Below are 21,886 nucleotides of genomic sequence, written 5' to 3'. Positions count from 1 at the left end.
ACCCCTGTTTAGCACATCCCCAGCTCATCATTACCCCCTGTTTAGCACATCCCCAGCTTATTAGTACCTTTGTTCAGCAACTCTCCAAATGATCAGTACCCCTGTTCAGCAGTTCTAGAACTTATTAGTACCCTCATCCAGTAGATCCCCAGCTCAATAGTACCACTGTTCAGCAGATTTCATGCTTATTAGTACCCTCATTCAGCAGATCCCAAGTTCATTAATGTAATGTGCTCACAAAGGGACCAACCACCTTTACCAAAGACCATATTCTCACCGAACGGGCACAGTGGAGAATCGGGAAAATTCAGGTGGTGATCAGGTCAAGGACCCAACCCACGGAGGAGACGCTTGCAGGGCAGCCTTGTGAGTCAAGCCTGGGACCCTGCCGGTTAGCAGGGGTGAAGCTTGAGAAGTATCTGGAGTGCCAAGTTGGGGACCCAGCAGGGAAGCATGGGTGATGTTTGGGGGAGATACCACCAGAAACCTTGGAGGAGCTCAGCGGATTCAGAGTCAGTGAATAAGAGGGTATAGTGAGAGATCGGGAGCTCAGTGTTGAAGAACTACAAAAGGCAGTTGTAGTGGATCTGAAAGAACTGTTACGCTTGAGTTAGGAACTGAAATAAATATTAGGTGGGTGGTTATGGTTTCCCTCTATTTATTCCATATACGTATTAACTTGTCTATTCCTATAATTAGCTAGTCTATTAAAGCTCTGTTATGTTACTGGTGATGATACAATAAAATAAGGTTAGCTATTAAATAAACACACTGCTTAATAAAACATTATTTATTTCCCAAGAAAATAGGAACGCTAACATAAAAACACTAAAGGAAAATATTACAGAGCATATAAAACTAAAGAACATCAATGATACTTTACGTAAGGTCGTCCTCGTGATCAGAATCCTTCAGATGGGCTCGATGGCAAGAGAGCCATGAGACAAGAGAGATTTTTCTATTCTGTGTGCACTTTTAGACTGGCTGCACACCCCCCCCCCCCCCCCATACACTACACCCATCTAGCCTCCTGCCCAATGGAAAAGAGATGAGAATATCTGTCCACCCTCCATGAAGCATGCTGTATTGGGGAGTGACATCATCGCGGCTCCGGCCAATCACAGCGCTGGAGCCCGCAATTACCCGGAAGTAACTCCGGGAGCGATGTCGGCTGCCGGAGCAGTGTACGAGGACGGCTGCAGGGGCTTCGATCTCAGGTAAGTAATTCATAATGTGCTAGTTTTTGTTGTCCTAGGCTTTACAACCACTTTAACATTGGCGTCTATGGAAATTCCTGGCCAGCTTGCCATTGCACGGCTCCAGTAACATTTAACATTGGCGTCTATGGAAATTCCTGGCCAGCTTGGCATTGCACGGCTCCAGTAAGATTTAACATTGGCGTCTATGAAAATTCCTGGCCAGCTTGCCGTTGCACGGCTCCAGTAACATTTAACATTGGCGTCTATGGAAATTCTTGGCCAGCTTGGCATTGCACTGCTCCAGTAACATTTAACATCGGCGTTTATGGAAAATCTTGGTCAAGCTGACCAAAATTGCACTGCACTGCACATGCGCAACATTGGCAGGTGCATGCTGGGTAGCCAGCATGCACGAAATCCAGGAAAAAGGACACTGTGGCTTCAGATGCCCACACTGGAGATGGCCGCGCTGTGCACAGAAACTTCACAAAGTAAGAAAGCAATGCTGCACAGATAGAAAATTGGGCATAGTTAACAGCATACCTTTGCTACATTGCACGAGGCATGAGTATTCTAGGGGTCATATTTCAGCCGGAACTCCGCTTTAAGTGGTATAATAGATTTATTATGACATATACAGTATCTCACAAAAGTGAGTACACCCCTCACATTTTTTGTAAATATTTTATTATATCTTTTCATGTGACAACATTTCTTCAGTTTTCTCACATGAAAAGATATAATAAAATAATTACAAAAAATGTGAGGGGTGTACTCACTTTTGTGAGATACCGTATATAATTTTTTAAACAATAAGCTTTTATTGGATCTTAGATATAACAATTTTGCAATAATACTAACATTTTTACAGGAGTATCATATTAAAATATAACAAAGTATAATTGAGTTCAGTATATTGATTTGGCACAGGTGACCACAGACATTTATTGTTGCATGATATATGTCTATTTATATTGACACTTTAATTGTTTAAGTCAGCATCTCATAATTTGATTTTTAGAACTGGTTATATAAATCCTGTATTATAATAATAATAACCACGTGTGTTGTTCGTGGTTGCGGGGCAGTTGCACTTGAATGGGGTATAATTCCTACACTCCTGATCGCTGCCCTTAGCTCTACTTCAGATAATAAGACTTACAATGAAAGGAATCCGAGCAATCCTGTGTCATTCAGTGAATTGTAGGTTGGAGCTCATTAATCAGTACAAATAGGGAAATGTTTACCTGACAATGTAGTAGGCCAAGCCAAACTCCGGCAAAGACTGCCACGCCTGAATAAACCTCATCTTGGCTTCTATGAGCGGCATCTGGGAAATATTCTGCTGTGCCTCCAGAATACGAGATACTAACTATGGAACAGAAACAAAACCTCAATAAAATATTAAATAAAAAATATAATTTCAGCTGAAAAACCTACATTTAAATATATTCCTCAATAGTTAAAAAATACCCCTTTTTGTGCACCAAATGCCTTTGCCAACCCAGAAATGACTTTGTAAAAGGTGCAGTGACATCATCACTATACAAAGTTTGTGCAGAGAGCAGAACAGTGGGAGGGGCTCAGCAGGCTCCACCCACTACAGGCTGCCTACAGAAAACGACAGGAGGCGGGACGGAGACAAAGACCAGTCATCCTGCTCAAGGAGAGAGGGCAGCAGTGACCGGTCCTTATTACAGGCAGCTAAAGTCTCATACTGGATTGCTGAACAGATCTGGGAGAAATACACAAAATGCACAGAGATTCAAGGAAGAATTCTTTCCCCCCCTCGCGATCTTAACAAAGCATTTTCCCGATTCTATGCAGAGTTCTCTGCTCAAGCCGACAGCTGTCAAACCCCCCCCCCCCCAAAAAAAAAACAGGCAGTCTGGCAAGTTTCACAACATTCCTCAGCTGCTGAGCTAACGATAAACATTGTAACGTTTTGTTCTTTAGATTAAAGCAATGAACTTCAGTCTCTAAATGAGGGAAGTTTTAAAGTGGTTGTAAAGATGCACGGTTTAGGAAATATTAGCTGTTAGTTAATGAATACAAATTTATCCAAAGTTACGAATTATCCGTAATACCTAATGCCGTATCTAAACGAATGGATGGTAACAAATTAATAATAATGAATAACAATAATAATAAAAACGAATTATTATTTAGGATTATTTCGCTTGTTTAGATAAGGCATTCATTATTTCGGATAATTTGTAACTTCAGAAAAGTTCATATTCGTTACATTCACTCACAGCCAAATTTGAAAGGAAATTCCAATACCTATAATTGAATAGTTAGTTATTGTTAATAATTAGTTAGTTAATTATTTAGGATTGTTGGATTTTAGTTCTATTTTTTCTGATTTTCCTTTCTTATTTTGCATTTTCGAATTTACGAGTTTTTGAGTTTCCGAATTCCGAATTTTTCGAATTTTCGAAAAAACAAATAAAACTAAAACTAAAACAAACACATTTTTCGGCAGTGCACATGTCTAGTCATATACAATTAATCAGGAAAATACCACATTATGGCCACTAGATGAAGCTGATAATTATGGGAAATAAATACCTATTTATTATGATTGGCAGCTCCCTCCATGTGTGATGATTGGCTCTGTACTTTTGGTCTATGACAGTGGTTGTCAACTCATGAGCTGAAGGGGGACTCAAATGTGGCCCCTGACATCACCAAAGGGCCACTCATAATGCTCAGTATATGTAATTGAGAGGACTATCAGAAACTGCAGACCTAATAGAGGAAATGAGGGTCAGAGTGTGGAGAGGATTAGGGGACAGGACAAGCAGTGGGAAGGAGGGGCGGCTGCCCTGGGTGCAGGGGTTTACTGTATGGATGGGGACGCCAGTGAGCTCATTCTGATACAAGGCATTTTGACAAGCAGGCGACTGCTGGGGGTAGCATCCCTTAAGCCAGGGGTGTCCAAACTTTTTTCAAAGGGGGCCAGATTTGATGACGTGAACATGCGTGAGATTCTTTTAACCATTAAAATTCGGTCTAAATATGTTTGTTCAAGCACTAATACACTGCCCAACAAGAATTCTCTTGCCTTTGTGGCTGTGTGTGATGAAGAGATGAGCTCGGTGTTTTATTTGTATGTACGGTAGGGATGAGCTTCGTGTTCGAGTCGAACGTACGTTCGACTCGAACATTGGCTGTTCGTGCGTTCGGCGAATTCCGAACGTTTTGGCCGTTCGCGTCAAAATTCGAGTGACGCGCGCGCGGACCACAATGCACTGCGCACTCGAGAGCATCCGTGACCGCCGGGTCCACAGGACCCGGCGCATCACGGTAAACGGACGCTCACAGCGGCCGTTTAACACGTGATTGCTCCGTCAAATGACGGAGTGATCACTTGGAAACAAACCGGCGTCATGTTATGACGCCTGTTCCTCCCTCCCCTTTCTGTACCGATCGGTACAGCGGAGGGGAAAGAGATCGGTGTCAGCAGCGATGTGGGCTGCAGCTGCAGTGCCCACATCGCTGCTCACCGAATTTAACCCCTCAATTCCCTGCCAATACTCTGCAATACCAGTGCATACTCTGCAGTACCCTGCCATTACTCTGCAGTACCCCCCATTACTCTGCAGTACCCCGCCATTACTCTGCAGTACCCCCCAATACTCTGCAGTACCCTGCCATTACTCTGCAGTACCCTGCCATTACTCTGCAGTAACCCCCATTACTCTGAAGTACCCTGCTATTACTCTGTAGTACCCCGCCAATACCCCGCCAATACTCTGTAATACCCTGCCATAAATTGCCATACCCAGCCATACTCAGAGATACCCAGCCATCATCGGTGATACCCTGAAATACCCAGCCATAGACGCCCCCCACCCATCACCGCCCTCCGGTGCTTCTACCAACTCGCCAGTACGATCAAAGCCAGAATCTTTTTTTTATTTTTTATTTCAGGCTTCCCAGCCTAGAGGTGAGATGTGGGGTCATATTGACCCCCCAGATTTCACTGTAAAGAGGACCTGTCATCCCATATTCCTATTACAAGGGATGTTTACATTTCTTGTAATAGGAATAAAAGTGATCAAAAATATATTTTTGGGGAAAAAAATGTCAAACTAAAATAAATAAAGTAAAATGAACAATAAAAAAATAAAATAAAAATTAAAGCGCCCATGTCCCCATGTGCTCGCATGTGCCACACATGTGAGGTATCGCCGAGAATGTTAGAGCGAGAGCAATAATTCTAGTCCTAGACCTCCTCTGCAACTCAAAACATGTAACCAGTAAAAAAAAAATTAAAGCGTCGCCTATGGGGATTTTTTAAGTAGCGACGTTTGGCGCCATTCCACGGGCATGTGCAATTTTGAAGAGTGACATGTTTGATATCTATTTACTCAGCATAACTTCATCTTTCACTTTATGCAAACATTGGGCTAACAAGTGGTTAATAATAGAGCTTGCAGTCAGTAGTGTTAGGAGATAGTGCGTGCTGTCTGCGTGCTCTGTACCCAGTACATACCGCTATAATATAGGGCAGGCCCCTACTTTCAAACATCCAACTTACAAACATCTCCTACTTGCAAACGCAAGGAGACAGCAGCAAGTGAGATGAAAAAAGATGGACGACAAAACAAATTATACAGGGGTGATAACCCTTCCCTATGTTTTCCAAAAAGCTTAAAGATAGTTTTTTTGACTGGAGCTACACTTTAAAAATGTACCGGTTGAAAATGACAAACAGATTCAACTTAACACAACAAACCTACACAGTCCCTGTCTTGTTTGCACCGCCTGTATACTGCTGTTCTGAGTATATAGGGCCTGGGGGCCACACGCATTTCCTTTTTTAATATGGGTACGGGGTTCCCCTTAATATGTGTACAAGACCCAAATAGGCTGGTAATGGGCAGGGAGGGCTACCCATGCCATTTTTCTGAATGATTTTCAACCATATTGCAGGAACCAGATATAACATTAAAACCGCAAGCAGTTTTAAATGGTGTTATTTCCGTTTAATGTCATTTTGTGCAGGGACTGTTCTAAACACGGGAAACACGTGGCACTTCATAGGCATACTACAGACACCCCCCAGGCACCATATTTAAAGGAATATTTCACTTTTTTTTTTTCACTTTAATCGTCATTAAAATCAGTGCTCCCGCCAAAACGGCAGTTTTTAAAACTTTTTTTTGCAGTGACCCATGTCCCCTGAGGCAGGAGGCAGGTCCCCAAACCCTTTTTAGGACACTATCTTGCATATTAGCCGTTAAAATTAGCACTTTCCAATTCGAACGTTCGAGTCCCATAGACTTCAATGGGGTTCTAACGTTCGTACCGAACGCGGGGGTCGTTCGCAAGTTCTGGTGCGAACCGAACCGGGGGGTGTTCGGCTCATCCCTAATGTACGGTATTTATCTGCGTATAACATGCACCTTCACTTTAAGTGGGGAAGTTTCAGGGAAACAAAAATTTAATTTTAAATAAAGAACTGTGAAGCAAAATAAGGGTCAATGCCCATCTGCAGCCTCGCATGTGCCCTAAATACAGCACCCCCATTGCCATCAGTGCAGCACTCCATTGCCATGAATGCAGCCCCACCATTTCCATGAATGCAGCACCCCCATTGCCATCAGTGCAGCACCCCTATTGCCATGAATGCGGCACCCATCATTGCCATGAATGCGGCACCCATCATTGCCATGAATGCAGCACCCCAATTTCCATCAGTGCAGCACCCCCATTTCCATGAATGCCACACCCAGCATTGACATGAATGCAGCACCCATCAATGTCATCAGTGCAGCCTGATTGATGCCCATCCATCTGCAGCCTTGGAGGGAAATACATGAACAAACATACAGGAAAAACTACTGTTTTCGGGAGCATACAGAGGCCACCGTGTATACAGGAAATTCTCCTGTGTGTACGGCACTCATCCCACCTCCTTCCTGTCCCCTCCAAGGCAGCCAGCATATATATCGCTTGTGGCCCCCCGATGCGGGGAGATCGTTGGGGGCCACAAAAGAGATATATATGTCCAAATAACCAGACGGGCTGTTCAAAACCGGAATGTGAGCTGCGATTGGCGCGCGGGCCAGACTTTGGACATGCCTGCCTTAAAGAGGAAGTAAAGGCAAAAAAAAAAACACACCCTGCAAGGCAAAGGCATAATGAGCTAGTATGCATAGCATACTAGCTCATGATGAATAACTTACCTGAGAACGAAGCCCCCGAAGCGGGCCTCCGTCTTCCTCTTAGCCGCTGCCATGTATCCCAGAGTGACTTCTGGGTCTTGCTGCTCCGGCACTGTGATTCGGCGGAGCCGCGATGACGCCACTCCCGCGCGTGCGCACAGGAGCCGACACAAGCTGCATATCGCCGCGATCTGTGGCCTACCCAGTGCGGCTGCGTGCCGCTGTCTACAGCGCATGCGCCGTAGACAGCGGTGGCTGTCTTTTTGTAAATATCTCCTAAACCGTATAGGTTTAGGAGATGTTTCTTGGACCTACAGGTAAGCCTTAATCTAAGTTGTTTTTTAAGGGTTTACAACCACTTAAAGCTCACACATAATGAAGCAGGGATGGATCTGGGGGGGGGGGACGGGGCAATTGCCCCCCTCAAGAAATTTGTTGCGGGCGGGCGGGTGGGGGGCTGGGCGAGTGAGAGAGCAGCTAGCCCCACGGATGGGCCAGGCTGCCAGGTGGCTTGATGTGTGAGTGGGCGTGCAGGTGAGAGAGCGGGTGGGCCGGGCTGCCAGGTGGCTCGGTGTGTGAATGGACGGGTGGCTCGGCTGAGAGAGCAGGCAGTCAGCTAAGCAGCTTGGTGTGTGAGCAGGGGGCTGGCCAATGAGCAAGCTGGCAGTAACTTTCGCCCTCACTGTGTAGGCAGCACTGGCAGCAGAGCGATTACATCATCTCTCTGCTGCCTGACTCTGGGTGGGACAAAGCAAGAGACAAGTAAAACACTGCCTTAGCAGGCAAGTGACAATCCGCAAGGTTTGGCAGGTGATGTTGCAAGTAACAATCCGCAACTTGTGGCAGGTGATGTGGCAAGTGACAATCCACATTTAGTGGCAGGCGAGGGTGGCAAGTGACACGCACAGGGCTCCCACTGGTTCTGCTTTATGGTGAGTTTAACCATTTCATTTTATATTACAATTTAATAATATAAATAATTCGCTTCAATCATCCTGACACCATAACAACCATGGTGCCACGATGATTGAAGCTCCAACACCAGCCATTTCCCTGATAAATTGCCCGCAAAAAAACGTATTTTCTGGCAGTGTCCCTCCCAAGACTAGGCTCTGTATCCACTCCCGTAATGAAGGGGCACAGTTTGGCTTCTTTTCCCTGGGCGCTGGTTGACCTTGTCCCAGCACTGTACAGGATATATTATAGGCTGGTGATATTCTCCTGAAGACAATTCAAAACTGGGAACATGTTACATGAGGCTAGTAGAGATCAATGCTATTACTCTACCAAATTGCACGTCTAGCCAAGAATGCACACTGAGCTGAGCATGTGCAGCTTAGTGTGCATTCAATGGAAGACAGCAAGCAGGCAGGTAAGCGATTCTTCTGCAATAATAAAAAATGTAATTGCTCACAATTACTTTAGTCATGTTTTGTTCCACGTTCAGTGGCATTGAACATTATGTAAGAGAGAAGATGTCCTGGTAGCTTACATGATGACATCATTGTATGTGACTGTAAAGGTGACATCACTGTACTGGGACCGGTGTCAGTGGAGGAGTTAGTAATGTATGCAGCTAGAAAAGGGTCATCACATACCTGCTTGGTTTTGTACTTCTTTACATATTTTGGTGACACATAACACTCCGGTTTAATGTCCACGTTTACAAAGTCAGAAGGTATGGGTGTTGTCGTGTTCATGTCTTTCATCTTCAGAAATGAGAGAATGTTCTGGACTTCCGATCGGTAGGTGCTGTCCGCCATCGTCTTCCCTTTTGCAGCAAGTATGCACGCTGCCATCCACTTGGCATATTGGCTTTCCTGGAAGAAACCGGGAATGGTTGGTTATGATTTGTTAAAGCTAAAACGATCTCTTAGCCCACGTACACACGGTCGGAGATTTTGCCAACCAAATCCGTCGGATTTTGCCCGTCGGATTTAGTCCGACGGATTGTGTCCGAAACTGTTGCATACACACGGTCGGGCCAAGTTGGCGAAAAATCCGATCTTTCAGAACGTGATGACGTAATTTTGTTACGATGGGACTACATTCAGGCTAGTAGCCAATAGCTTTGATGTAGGAATTTGATCTGAGCATGCGTGGCACTTGGTCCGATGAAAATGCTCTACACATGATCAGATTAGGTCCGACCGGCCCAGTTGGTCGGGAAATATTTCCAACATGTTGGAAAATTGGGTCGGACGGAGATTCGGACAGAATCAGTCCGATGCATACCACACACAGTCGGATTATCTGACGACACGGTCCGATAAGACGCATTCCGACAGATTCTCCGACCGTGTGTACAAGGCTTTAGCGCCAACATGGCAGCATACAACCACATACTGTATATGCTACAATAAATTGGCGCCAGGAAAAGTAAAATTATGGTAAGTATTCAAAACAATTTTCCATTTTCCTGGTGCCAAATTGGCAGCATAAATGTGGTAGTGTGTTGTAAGGGATTGATGCCAGGAAAGGAAAATTACAATGAGTATTTGAATTTTACATTTTCCGGCACCAACATGGAAGCATACATGTGGTAGCATGCTGCTATAAATTGGTGCCAGGAAAGTCAAATTACGGTAAATATTTGATACAATTTTCCATTTACCTGGTGCCAAAATGGCAGCATACATGTGGTACTATACTGCTATGGATTTGGTGCATTTAAAAGTAAATTACGGAAAGTATTTGATGCAATTTTCCATTTTCCTGGCACCAACATAAAAGCATACATGCGATAGTATCCTGCCTTAGCCCTTGTACACACGGTCGAAGATTCCGACAACCAAATCCGTCTGATTTTGTCCGTCGGATTTTGTCCGAAACTGTTGCATACACACGGTCGGACAAAGTTGTCAGAAAATCCGACGCAATGACGTTATTTCGTTACGACTGGACTACGTTCACGCTAGTAGCCAATAGCTTTGGTGTAGGAATTTGATCTGAGCATGCATGGCACTTTGTCCGATTGGAATTCTCTACACATTATCGGAGTATGTCCGTTTTGTCGGACAATTTTACCAACAAGTTGGAAAACTTGGTCCGTCGGATACTCCGACGGAAACAGCCCGTTGTAGACGACACACAGTCGGAATATCCGACAAAACGGTCCGATCGGACACATTCCGTCGGAATCTCCGACCGTGTGTACAAGGGCTAAGATTGGTGCCAGGAAACAAAAATTATAGTAAGAATTTGGTAGAATTTTCCATTTTCCTGACACCAACATGGAAGCATACATACGATAGTATGCCTTGGATTGGTGCCAGGAAAGGAAAATTACATAAGTATTTGATACAATTTTCAACTTTTTCCCCATCTCTACCTCCCATCCACCCCCCTCAAACCAATTCTACTAGGCAATTTTTACCCTTACCTTGAAGCCATATATACTCCCCCTCCAAGTCCCTCGTTTCCAAGTACAGGGGACAGTGAATCCAGTGGTGTGACTGGAGCTCCACAAATGCAGGTCCCTTACCCACCCTATAATTATGTAGTTCTCTACTGGATCCTGAGAGGACCTCTGCCATGGGATAACCAATAGGAAGTGTCCTCGTCATGCAGGAGTCCAAAGAAGGACCCAAGCAGGAGGTAAATGGAAGATGAGAAGACTAATGCCCTGTACACACGAGCGGATTTTCCATCGGAAAAAACTTGGATGTTTTTTCTGATGGAATTCCGTTCAAGCTTGGCTTGCATACACACGGTCACACAAAAGTTCTCTGAACTTTTGACTGTCAAGAACATGGTGATGTACAAAACTACGATGAGCCGAGAAAATTAAGGTCAATGCTTCCGAGCATACCTCGAATTTGTAGCTTACACACGGTCGGAATTTCTGACCAAAAGCTCACATCCGACTTTTGCTGGCCGAATTTCTGATCGTGTGTATGGAGTTTAGGGCTGAGGCATCATCAGGTTGCAGCTTAAGGTAAGTAAAAAAGGACATTTAGATAGGGATTTCTTTAATCCAACACTTAGTAAGGGGGTAGGGGGGGCAGGCATGGGTTTTAAAATTATTCCTAGAGTGAGGCTTTAACCAATCAACACAGTTATAACATTGACTTAACAATAATTTTTTGGACAGAGAATTTTCAAACCATAATTTCTAGTTTTTTAAAACAATTTTCAAGGATGGTATTGCCAAACCCAAGGCTCTGCTCCAGACATGCTGCAAATCCACACGGATGACCCAGTTACTGGTGACCATTGCCCGCCTCCACTCAACAGTAAAAAAAAGCTGCACTCATAAGCTCTTCTTTCTATATTTAATTCATAAAAAGATGAAAACTGCATACATTAATGTCTTCACCCAAAACCACCTTACTTGTCGTGTTTCACCACTGCTAGCTTGTTCACAATGATAGAGGAAGTCTGCACTATATTATACTAAGGCAGGGATATGCAATTAGCGGACCTCCAGCTGTTGCAGAACTACAATTCCCATGAGGCATAGCAAGACTCTTAAGAGCCACAGGCATGACAGCCAGAGGCAGAGGCATGATGGGACTTGTAGTTTAGCAACAGCTGGAGGTCCGCTAATTGCATATCCCTGCTAAGGGGTTGATTTACTAAAGGAAAATCGGCTGCTGACTTTGAAAAGGAATTTTCCCTTAACTTAGTGAATGCGGTTAAAATTCACTTTGCAAAGAATATCCAATCACGTGCAAGGATAATAAAAGAGAATGCAGTTTAGTTGGCACATGATTGGATGATGGAAGTTAGCAGAGCTTCATCTCATTTGCTAAAATAATTTGCTCCACAGCCCAGTGCTGCAGTGATCATGGTGGGGGCAGAGCAGACAGCTTGTGACTGACAGTCGCCACCAATGTTGCGTCAACCAGGTAAGTATGATTTAAAATAAAAGTCTCTTTTATCGTAGATAACCATAGATAACCCAACCCCTATATGTCCAAAATTTTTTGGATACCTAACTTTCACACCTACCCATATGGACCCCTCCAAATGATTGCATTTCAATGGAAGGGTACTATTAAAGCAACAGAATACAAAGAATTTTTAGACAACCCTCCAACCTTACAACAACAATTTGGCCACCTCCATAAAGACATGGTGTGACCAGTTTGGTCTGGATGAACTTGAGTGTCCTGCACAGAGCCCCAACCTCAACCCTGCTGATATCACCTTTCGGATGAATTGGAACACCAAGGTCTTCTTATTCAACATCAGCACCTGACCTCATAAATGTTCTTTTGGCTGAATGACCACAAATTCCCCAAAGGCACACTCCAGATTCTTGTAGAGAACCTCCCTGGAAAAGTGCAGACTGTTATGCCACGTACACACGATCGGACTTTCCGATGGGAAATGTTGGATGTGAGCTTGTTGGCTGAAAGTCCGACCATGTGTATGCTCCATCTGGCATTTGTTGTCGGGTTTTCCGCCAACAAATGTTGGCTAGCAAGTTCTCAAATTTTCCGATCGTGTGTACACAAGTCCGTCGCACAAAAGTTCACGCATGCTCGGAATCAAGTACGAGCCGAAAAGTGCTCTGTCTTTTAAAACTAGCGTTCGTAATGGAAAATATCACATGACTATTGAACTTCTTTTTTATCGGCTAGTCGTACCCACATTCCCACGTTCGTAATTGTTGGCCAACATTTGTGTGACCGTGTGTATGCAAGACAAGTTGGAGCCAACAACCTTAGAACAAAAATTCACGGTTTTGTTGTCGGAAAGTCTGATGGCATGTATGGGGCATTACTGTTGCAAACAGGGGCAAATTCCAAAGCATGCCCATGGGTTTGGAATGGGATGTCCACCAAGCTCGCATAGATGTGGTGGTCATTTGGTAGCAAACTTTTGACAATACAGCATATATTTAAGGCTAAGTTCACATTATTACTGCGTGTCAGAAACACGGGTGAAATTGCATGCATTCCCAACACGCAGAGAAATGAAATGCTCTTTAGCAGACGTGTGGGGGTGCCATTGATTCCATTGTTCACATAAATGTTTCTGTGTGTTCTAGAGATGACTGGCGTTTTACAGTGTAGAAAAATGCTGGTCACCGCACTGGTGTGAATTGACCCTAAGTGGGAAGATAAAGGAGAACTTTTATACTTACATTGTCACATCTTAAATATATTTCATTCATTCCTTCAGCAATTGGTATGAGCAACTTTATGCCAAACCTTCTCTGCGATACATTGACGTCTGGAACAACTTCACAACCTAAAAAAACAAATAAACTAAAATGTATCTATTGAAAGAATGATGCATTTTAGCACAGCTTCCACAGATGTCTTATTACCCAAATATTGAACATGTACTGTATAAAATGTAATATAGTCATTATAGAAAGTTCTCCTTATCTGCAAGATAAGGGCATACTTGTGTATATAAAAAAAAAATATATATATATATATATATATATATACATTGTAAAGTTTGGGGTTGTTTTAGCTTAAGGGTAGAGCTACCAGTGAGCTGAGTCCATGCCAGTTGTGCCGTTTAAGGGCTTGTTGGCCCACATTTATTAAAGGAAAAAGAAAACAAGTCCAATAACTGAAGAGTTGCCCACACTGGGGTTTCAGCTTTCCACAGAAACAATGTAAGTTATACAAAAAAAAAAAAGCTACCTGGCTCTCTTTAGCAGCACTGCTGCTCAGGCTTATACTTAAGCCATCTTGGCTCTATAACGGAGTTCCTGTACCTCAGCACTCTTTTCCAGCTTCCTTGCTGTTCCAGCCCACAGGCTTGGACCCTCAGTCTACTCTGATAGACAGAACTGTGCAGACATCCCTTGGTTACCTGGACTCCTCGGGAGGGTGCAGCTCAGAACCATGGTCAGGTGTAGTGGCGGCGCTAGGGGGTGGCTTTTGGGGCTATAGCCCCGAATCTGGGGCCCATAGCCCTGAGTCCCAGGGGCCCCCAACCACAAGGCCACAGCCCACTACTGGGCCGTGGCCTCTCTGCAGCACGGGAGAGCCGGAGAGTGGGCAGGCAGCATGGGAGAGCCGGGCGGGCAAGAGAGATGACATCATCCCACTGCCCACCCTGCATCACCGCTGTTCCGCCCTCAATGTGGAGCCGCAGGTAGCAGAGAGCTTACATCATCTCTCACTGCCCGCCCTCTCTCTAGAGACCCTAATGTAAGGAGGGGCTCTCTGAGGAAACTGATGTAAGGGGGTCTCTCTGGGGACCCTGATGTAAGTGGGGGGGCACTCTGGGGACCCTGATGCAAGGGGAAGGCTCTCTGGGGACCCTGATGTAAGGGGGAGGCTCTCTGGGGACCCTGATGTAAGGGGGAGGTTCTCTGGGGACCCTGATGTAATAAGGGGGGCTCTATGGACCCTGGTGTAAAGTGAGGCTCTCTGGGGACCCTGATGTAAGGGGGGGGGCTCTCTGGGGACCCTAATGTAGGGGGAGGCTCTCTGGGGACCCTGATGTAAGAGGGGCTCTCTAGGGACTCTGATGTAAGGGGAGGCCCTCTGTGGACCCTGATGTAAAGGGGAGGCTCTCTGGGGACCCTGATGTAATGATAATATATATAAAATCGAATGTAAAATATATATATATATATATCTTTATCTACACACACACATACACATGTATGCCTGCCCAAGCGTATGAATTTCTCTACTTCGCTGCTATGGGCTCTAGCCCCAGATCTTTTGTAGGCCTATCAACGCCCCTGGTCAGGTGTCTACAAATAGCCCAGCACACACACCTGACCAGTCAGTATGCTGGTGGATTGCAAAACCCGGATCCAGGACTGGAGATTTCATCCCACATGGATTGCTACAAAATCCCTGGGCTCCAGATCCCAAAACTGATTTTCAGTAAATAACAAGGAAACTGAAATGTCAGTTTCCTCCAGAATAAGCAAATCCCCTGGAGCCCCTCAACCTGCCTGGTTGAGAACCCTGCATCCTTCTGCTGATGGGGTACCACACTACCACAATATATATATATACACACAGTATATCACAAAAGTGAGTACACCCCTCACATTTCTGTAAATATTTTATTATATCTTGTCCTGTGAGAACACTGAGGAAATGACACTTGTCTACAATGTAAAGTAGTGAGTGTACAGCTTGTATAACAGTGTACATTTTCTGTCCCCTCAAAATAACTCAACACACAGCCATTAATGTCTAAACTGGAGAATTTATTTTGGGTTGTTCTTTAGTGGTAGGTTATGGTAGTAACAAGAAATAAATAGCTAAATTTAAAAAAAAATATGCTTTTTTTTTTTTTTTTTACTATTTTGGGCCAGTTTCCTATGTTATGAAAAAAAATAAATCAGGAGAGATCCATTACCATTTACCACCAAATGAAAGCCCAATTTGTCCTGAAAAAAAAACAAGGTAAAATCCTCCTGGATACACAAATTAGTTATGATGATATTTACAGTTTTACTAACACATGTCAAAATTGCAAAATTGTGCTTAAGCATTAACATTTGTTTTACCCTTAGGTGTGAAGGGGTTAAAAACCCCAATGGTATTTTAAAGTATTTAGGGAAACAAGTTCACTTACATCTAGTAACCCCCCTATTTTTTTTATATTTCCTCTTATTCCAACTAGATTTGTTCTTCCAGTGTCCTACTTTTTCACCGCCATCTTTGAAAATAACTCCATTGGCAGCCAGCTCGTTCTTCTTTGTTCCCTGTGGCGGTACCCACTGATGACATCTGTGCCAGATCTTGTACATGCACAGTACGAGCTCTGCTAAAGAGGGGAAAATGCCCTTGCCAGAAGCTCCTGTAAAATTTTGCAAGATCTCGTAGCGTATACACAAGATTTCCTTTTTGAAGGCACTGGTGACGTAGGCATCCAAGTTGTAAGTAGATCAGAAAGGTTTGAGAAAATTCAGAATTTCTTTTCCGCATAGGTCAGTAACTATAACAATAACCATTAGGACCGGCTCCCACCAACGTGATGCATTATACTGGTAAAAAGTCTTGCTTGTTGCACCTGGAAGACTTGCCCTAAAAGCCGTATTCTAAATAAAATGTTAAATGCTTTTATATACGATAGGCTTTACCTTGGAAAATGTGAAGCATGCCAGTTATATACACAAGAGCATAAAATGATGAGTCTTCAGTATAAACACTTTGTCATTTCACACATCTCCCACAAGGACACAACATTCCTTAAATAATCTCCCAAAGGGATGACTAAGCAATCCTCCATTGTCTAGGATGAGTCTACACCAATCAGCGGAAAGCTCCATCACATGGGTTCTGACACGTTCCACAAACATCTCTGCCATCCCTCTTAGGTCATTTCGGGAGGACATGATGACTTGACCTCAGATATGTGAACTGCTGACATGCACAAGGTAGCGTTTTAATCAATTTAACCACCTTACTAAAATGAATTACATGGACGTCGGGTAAGATATTTATTGCATACTTACATTGGTCCAGCTTGAAACACTACATAGAACAGCAACTTTTCAATGGTATCACTCACGTAGCCAAAACATAATTTAAAAAATAAAAATAATGTATTGTTTAAAAATAATTAAAAAAATAATAATTCATCAAAAAAGTCACAGGCAATTTATATAAAAGACCCCATACTATGCCTGCATTGGTTTCTTCCGGGTACTTCAGTTTCCTCCCACACTCCGAAGACATACTGGTAGGTTGATTGGCTTCTGTCTAAATTGCCCCTCATATGTTTATGTATAAATGTGAGCTAGGGACCCTAGAATATAAGTTCCTTGAGGGCAGGGCCTAATGTAAATGTACAATATACTGTATATGTAAAGCACTGCATAAATTGTTGTTGCTATATAAGTACCTGTAATAAATAAATAAATAGTAATACCCCCTAGGCTCACATCTTGTCAGTTGTTACACGATAAGGCATCCAGTAGACTGTTCATAAGTGTCAGGAACTGGATCACCTGCTGATGGCACTGCAGTTCCTGGACCAGAAGGTTGTAGTTCCGGTGTTCACCAGTGGGCGTCTCCCAGCAGATCCCAGCAATTTGTTTTTACCTGCTAGCTGCTGGGAGGGTATTACGTCCCTCTTGCCTCAGTGTTTTGCCTGCTAGCCAGATACATTACATGCTTGCTGACTAATCCTGAACCCAAATCCTGCCCTGCGCCCATATGTGCTCCCCTTGTTCCTTATCCCAGTCCTGGTTCACCCTTCCTAACTGTTCCTTGCATCTCTGGTTTTACCACGTTGATCCATGCTCCCCTTTTATTTGCATATATTATATTATAGTTAGTTTGTTTTCTGTCAGTTAGTTTGCTAGTTGGGTATTTTGTCACTTGGTTATGGTTTACTTACTTATGGTTTACTTATAGCTTCACGTTTGGTCTGTATTCTGTTTGTTGGTGTTTGGATGGGTTTTATTACACTATTATTACATCTTATTTAAATTATATATTTCCGTTTTATAGGTTTCCGTTTCTTCAGTCTAACTACACAGATCCGGTCATCCTTGCTACTGTGAACCTACATTTGGTATCCCTGACAATACGTCTACAAAGACTACGAGATACCCTGACTCTTGAGCCTCAGATCACAATGCATTTTGTTGAACTTCACGTTAAAGCGGGAGTCCGCCGGGAGTTCCACCGTTTTTTTTTTTTTTTTAAAGCCAGCAGCTACAAATACAGCAGCTGCTGACTTTTAAAATAAGGACACTTACCCGCCCAGCGCGCCCGCGATGTCGGCACCCGAAGCCGATCTCTCGATCGTCTCTCGGGTGCTGCCGCCGCCATCTTGGGTATGGGAATCAGGAAGTGGAGCCTTTCGGCTTCATTTCCCGGTTCCCTACTGCGCATGCGTGAGTCGCGCTGCGCAATAAGGATGGACCCGCTGCCTCTGGGATCTGTGTGTTTCCCAGCAGGCAGCGGGGGACTTTCGGAAAGGGGCGTAGATCTACGCCCCTTTCCGCACAGAGCTATCTCGGAAGTGGGTGCAGATACCTGTACTGTACAGGTACCTGCACCCCCCTCCCCCCTGAAAGGTGCCAATTGTGGCGCCGGAGGGGGGGAGGGTTCCAATGAGCGGAAGGTCCACTTTAGGGTGGACCTCCGCTTTAACTTCATCAGAAGTAATTCAGAGGTATTGGATTTCAACAATACGTATTTTGAAAAAGGTTTACATTAATCCATTATATACAAAGAATTGCACTTGAGTACTTCAAAATATCACACCATTAGCAGAGGTATTAGAACTTGATTGTTTATTACTTACTTACTAACTATTGAGATATTTCTAGTGCAGTGTGCAAGCTGGTCAAAGCAGCGTATATCTACCCCCGAATGGTCTGGTGTAGGAGGATCCTCGGAATCCATCACCTTTGGTGAAGGTTACCTGTGGGGCATAATGGACATGCATGACCTAGAATAACTCATCCAAACCTATTCATGCAATCTACCTTGATAAATGGTTTCTGTTTTACATCATCGCATTCCTGGTTTGGAAATTATTCTAGTGTAGCAAGGTCTCCAACCTCCTTCAGTCTAATGAGAATCTCCAGGGCCAGAGATAGCCGACATCCTTCTGTATATGGTGGGTTATGAGGCATAGTGGGTGCAAGGTGGATAACGTTTTTGGGTGCCAGACGCTTCTTGAATGCAAAAGAGATGTTTATTTCTCTTACAAAATTTTATGGGGGAAAGAGGGTTAGGGCCAGGACACCATTAAGTAGTTGCAATTTCAATTAGCAGACTCTGAGACTTCAATAGGAAGACAGCCATGCAGGGAAAGGTCTCTAGCAAGACGACACATCTGCACATAAAGGGATGCTGTTTCCTATGGCAACAGTCTTTAACAGTTCCTAACAGAAAGTGTAACAGTTCCTTCACTTTTACTACAACTTCTCCTGGTAGTTCTTCAGCACACTGAGCTCCCAGTCTCTCACTAGACCCTTTGATTCACTGCCACTGAATCTCTTGAGCTCCTCAAATTTTCACAGTGACATCTTCCTCAAGTGTCATCCCCCCCATCTGCTGGGTCTCTAGCTTGGTACTCACAGATGACTTATCGTCACCCCACTGGCCTGCTCGGTCCCTGGCTTGACACACAAGGCTGCTCTGCAAGCGGCAAGCGTCACCTCCGCTGGTTGGGTCCCTGACTTGATCACCGCTTGAAGTTTTCAGATTCTCCACCGCGCCCATTCGGTGAGAATACGGCATCGGGACTTGCTTCAGTTACTCACTGTGGCCCCTGGTAATAAGGCGGTTGGTCTGTTAGTGGCAACAGCTCCCCCTCTACCTCCGACCACGACAGGGTCTCCGGCCAGCAGAACCATCACTTCTGTTTGTACTGCAAGCTGCAGTCCCAACCCTGCGCTTCTCTCTCTCTTGCTTCTGGATAGGCCCTCAGGCAGCCTAGCAGCCAGATGCCCCCGGGATAGGCCCATTCTCTGGCCTAGCAGCCCAGGGCAATATGACACACGTCCATCCAGACAGCCGTCCAGGTGGCACAAAACACAGATCACCTGACTCCACCCAAATTTATAGGCTCTCCCTGCAGGCCAAGGGATTCAAGAGAACCCCCGCCCATTGGCTGAGATACCCCATAAAACCCATAACCTGACCTTGGATTGCCCTTCTCATGTCTAGTACCACCAAGTACCAGGTCACCTAGTGGTAGAAGATAAAAGTGCAACAAGGTCAAACTCAGGGAGAAATCAATAGATCACTAAAAATCAATCAAGATAACTACTCCTGGCAACTAAATTTGTGAGGAGCAACCGCGCCTAAACTCCAGGGTACTAGTTTGAGTTATTTGAAGTATTCCAGATTTGAGTTATTTTAGGTCAAGGGTCTCCAAAACTTCAGTATGGTGGCCACTTTGTATGTTTTACAAATATTCACAGGCCGGAAAATAAATCAGTTTTATAAATAAATGTGTAGCGCCGGCTACATAGAGCATGAGCTATATGTTTTTGATATTTAATGTTTAATCTAAACCGCAGTTTGTTTTGGGTTTAATTACTCCAAATTTTGACCTCAGCATCAGTCTGACTAGACTACAGGATGTTCTGCCTGGCCACAGGGGGCGCTGTCACTCTTGGCAGGCATTGAAACACAGTCTGGTTGGGTGCTTTAAGGTTACTTTCTCTCTGAGTCAGCCCAATGGGAGGGCCACTCTTGCTGTGCTTTCTGAGAGAGGGTACTTCAGATGCGGATGTCACGTGTTTCGGGGTTCCGGTCCAGAAGTATGTTCTGACTGCATGGTCCTGGTTCTCCTGACCAGCCCCCAGGACGCCTATGGCCTGGGGTGCGGATCCACCCGATTTTACTTCTCGGGGCTGGCTAGCCCGAGGCGAGGAAACTAAAGAAAGGATTTGGAGATGGTCCAGTGCCATCTCAGGTTGTGGAGAGGCCCAGCAACTTCAAAGTTACCCAGGGGAGGACACATCAGAATCCCCCCTTACATCTCAATTAGAGTCCCCTCGTAAATGAGTGTCCTCATCTAACTTGTACTGGAGACTACTGGGGGGAAGTGGAGACCAGCTGATCTAAATCTTCATTCTGTGCACTAAGTCTGAGGATATGAAAACTATGAAATCTCATAGTTGGTCACATGTTGCACATGGGCCACAGTTTGGTGTCCCCTGTTCTAGGTCATTCATGTCCTCTATGCCTCATGGGTAACCTTCACTTGGGGTGAGGGATTCTGGGGATCCCTCATCATCTCTTGTTCTTTTTGCACCCTGAATTTCTCCTCCTACATCAGACCATTTAGGGGTGGATATACGCTGCTTTGCCCTGACACAATGGTTCAAAATGTTTAAAGCGGTATTAAATCCAGAACTAAAAATGTAATATAATGCAGATTACCAGTAATTTGATGTGATGGCTGCGTTAGTTTTCTTTTTTATGCTTTTTTTTTCTCTGTGTTCACTGGGTGATCTGACCAGTAAAACACTTATTGTGTTCTGTGAATGGTGGCCATGCCCCATTCACAGAAGGTGAAAAAACAAGTAGGTTTACAACCCCTTTAAAGTGAATACCCCCTATGTGAGCAACCCCTATGATCAGTGTGCAGAAGGGAAACCACGCAACAAAGAACCCCAGCAGGACCTAGAAATTATAGTGGCTATCAATCTAGTAGCACCGACTACTACAGAGATTATGCCCTTGTACACACGGTCGGAGAATCCGTCGGAATGTGTCTTATCGGACCGTGTTGTCGGATAATCCGACTGTGTGTGGTCTGCATCGGACTGTTTCCGTCGGAATATCCGTCGGACCCAATTTTCCAACTTGTTGGAAATATTTTCCGACAAACTGGTCCGATCGGACATACTCCGATCATGTGTAGAGAATTTTGATCGGACAAAGTGCCACGCATGCTCAGATCAAATTCCTACACCAAAGCTATTGGCTACTAGCGTGAACATAGTCCTGTCGTAACGAAATAACGTCATCACGTTCTGAACGATCGGATTTTTCGACAACTTGGTCCGGCCGTGTGTATGCAACAGTTTCGGACACAATCCATCGGACAAAATCCGTCCGACAAAATCCAACGGATTTGGTTGGCAGAATGTCC

The 21,886-nt window shown here is 44.4% G+C and overlaps 1 protein-coding gene across 2 annotated transcripts in view; it reads right to left on the bottom strand.

The window, feature by feature from the left end:
* Positions 1-21,886, bottom strand: part of FERMT1 (FERM domain containing kindlin 1) — a 98,623-nt gene that overhangs the window by 13,413 nt on the left and 63,324 nt on the right. For both annotated transcript variants that reach the window (XM_077485495.1, XM_077485494.1), the window contains exons 11-13: positions 13,470-13,576; positions 8,974-9,195; positions 2,447-2,571 (exon numbers count right to left, since the gene is read on the bottom strand). In XM_077485495.1, the coding sequence (XP_077341621.1) occupies positions 2,447-2,571; positions 8,974-9,195; positions 13,470-13,576 (454 nt within the window). The remainder of the gene's footprint in view (positions 1-2,446; positions 2,572-8,973; positions 9,196-13,469; positions 13,577-21,886) is intronic.

Source organism: Lithobates pipiens, unplaced genomic scaffold (assembly GCF_037356315.1).
Source record: "Lithobates pipiens isolate NorthernLeopardFrog02 unplaced genomic scaffold, aLitPip1_a1.2 Scaffold_18, whole genome shotgun sequence".
Taxonomy (NCBI): Eukaryota; Metazoa; Chordata; class Amphibia; order Anura; family Ranidae; genus Lithobates; species Lithobates pipiens.
The sequence above is the reverse complement of the archived record's forward strand: the minus strand, read 5'-3'. Positions and strand labels throughout refer to the sequence as shown.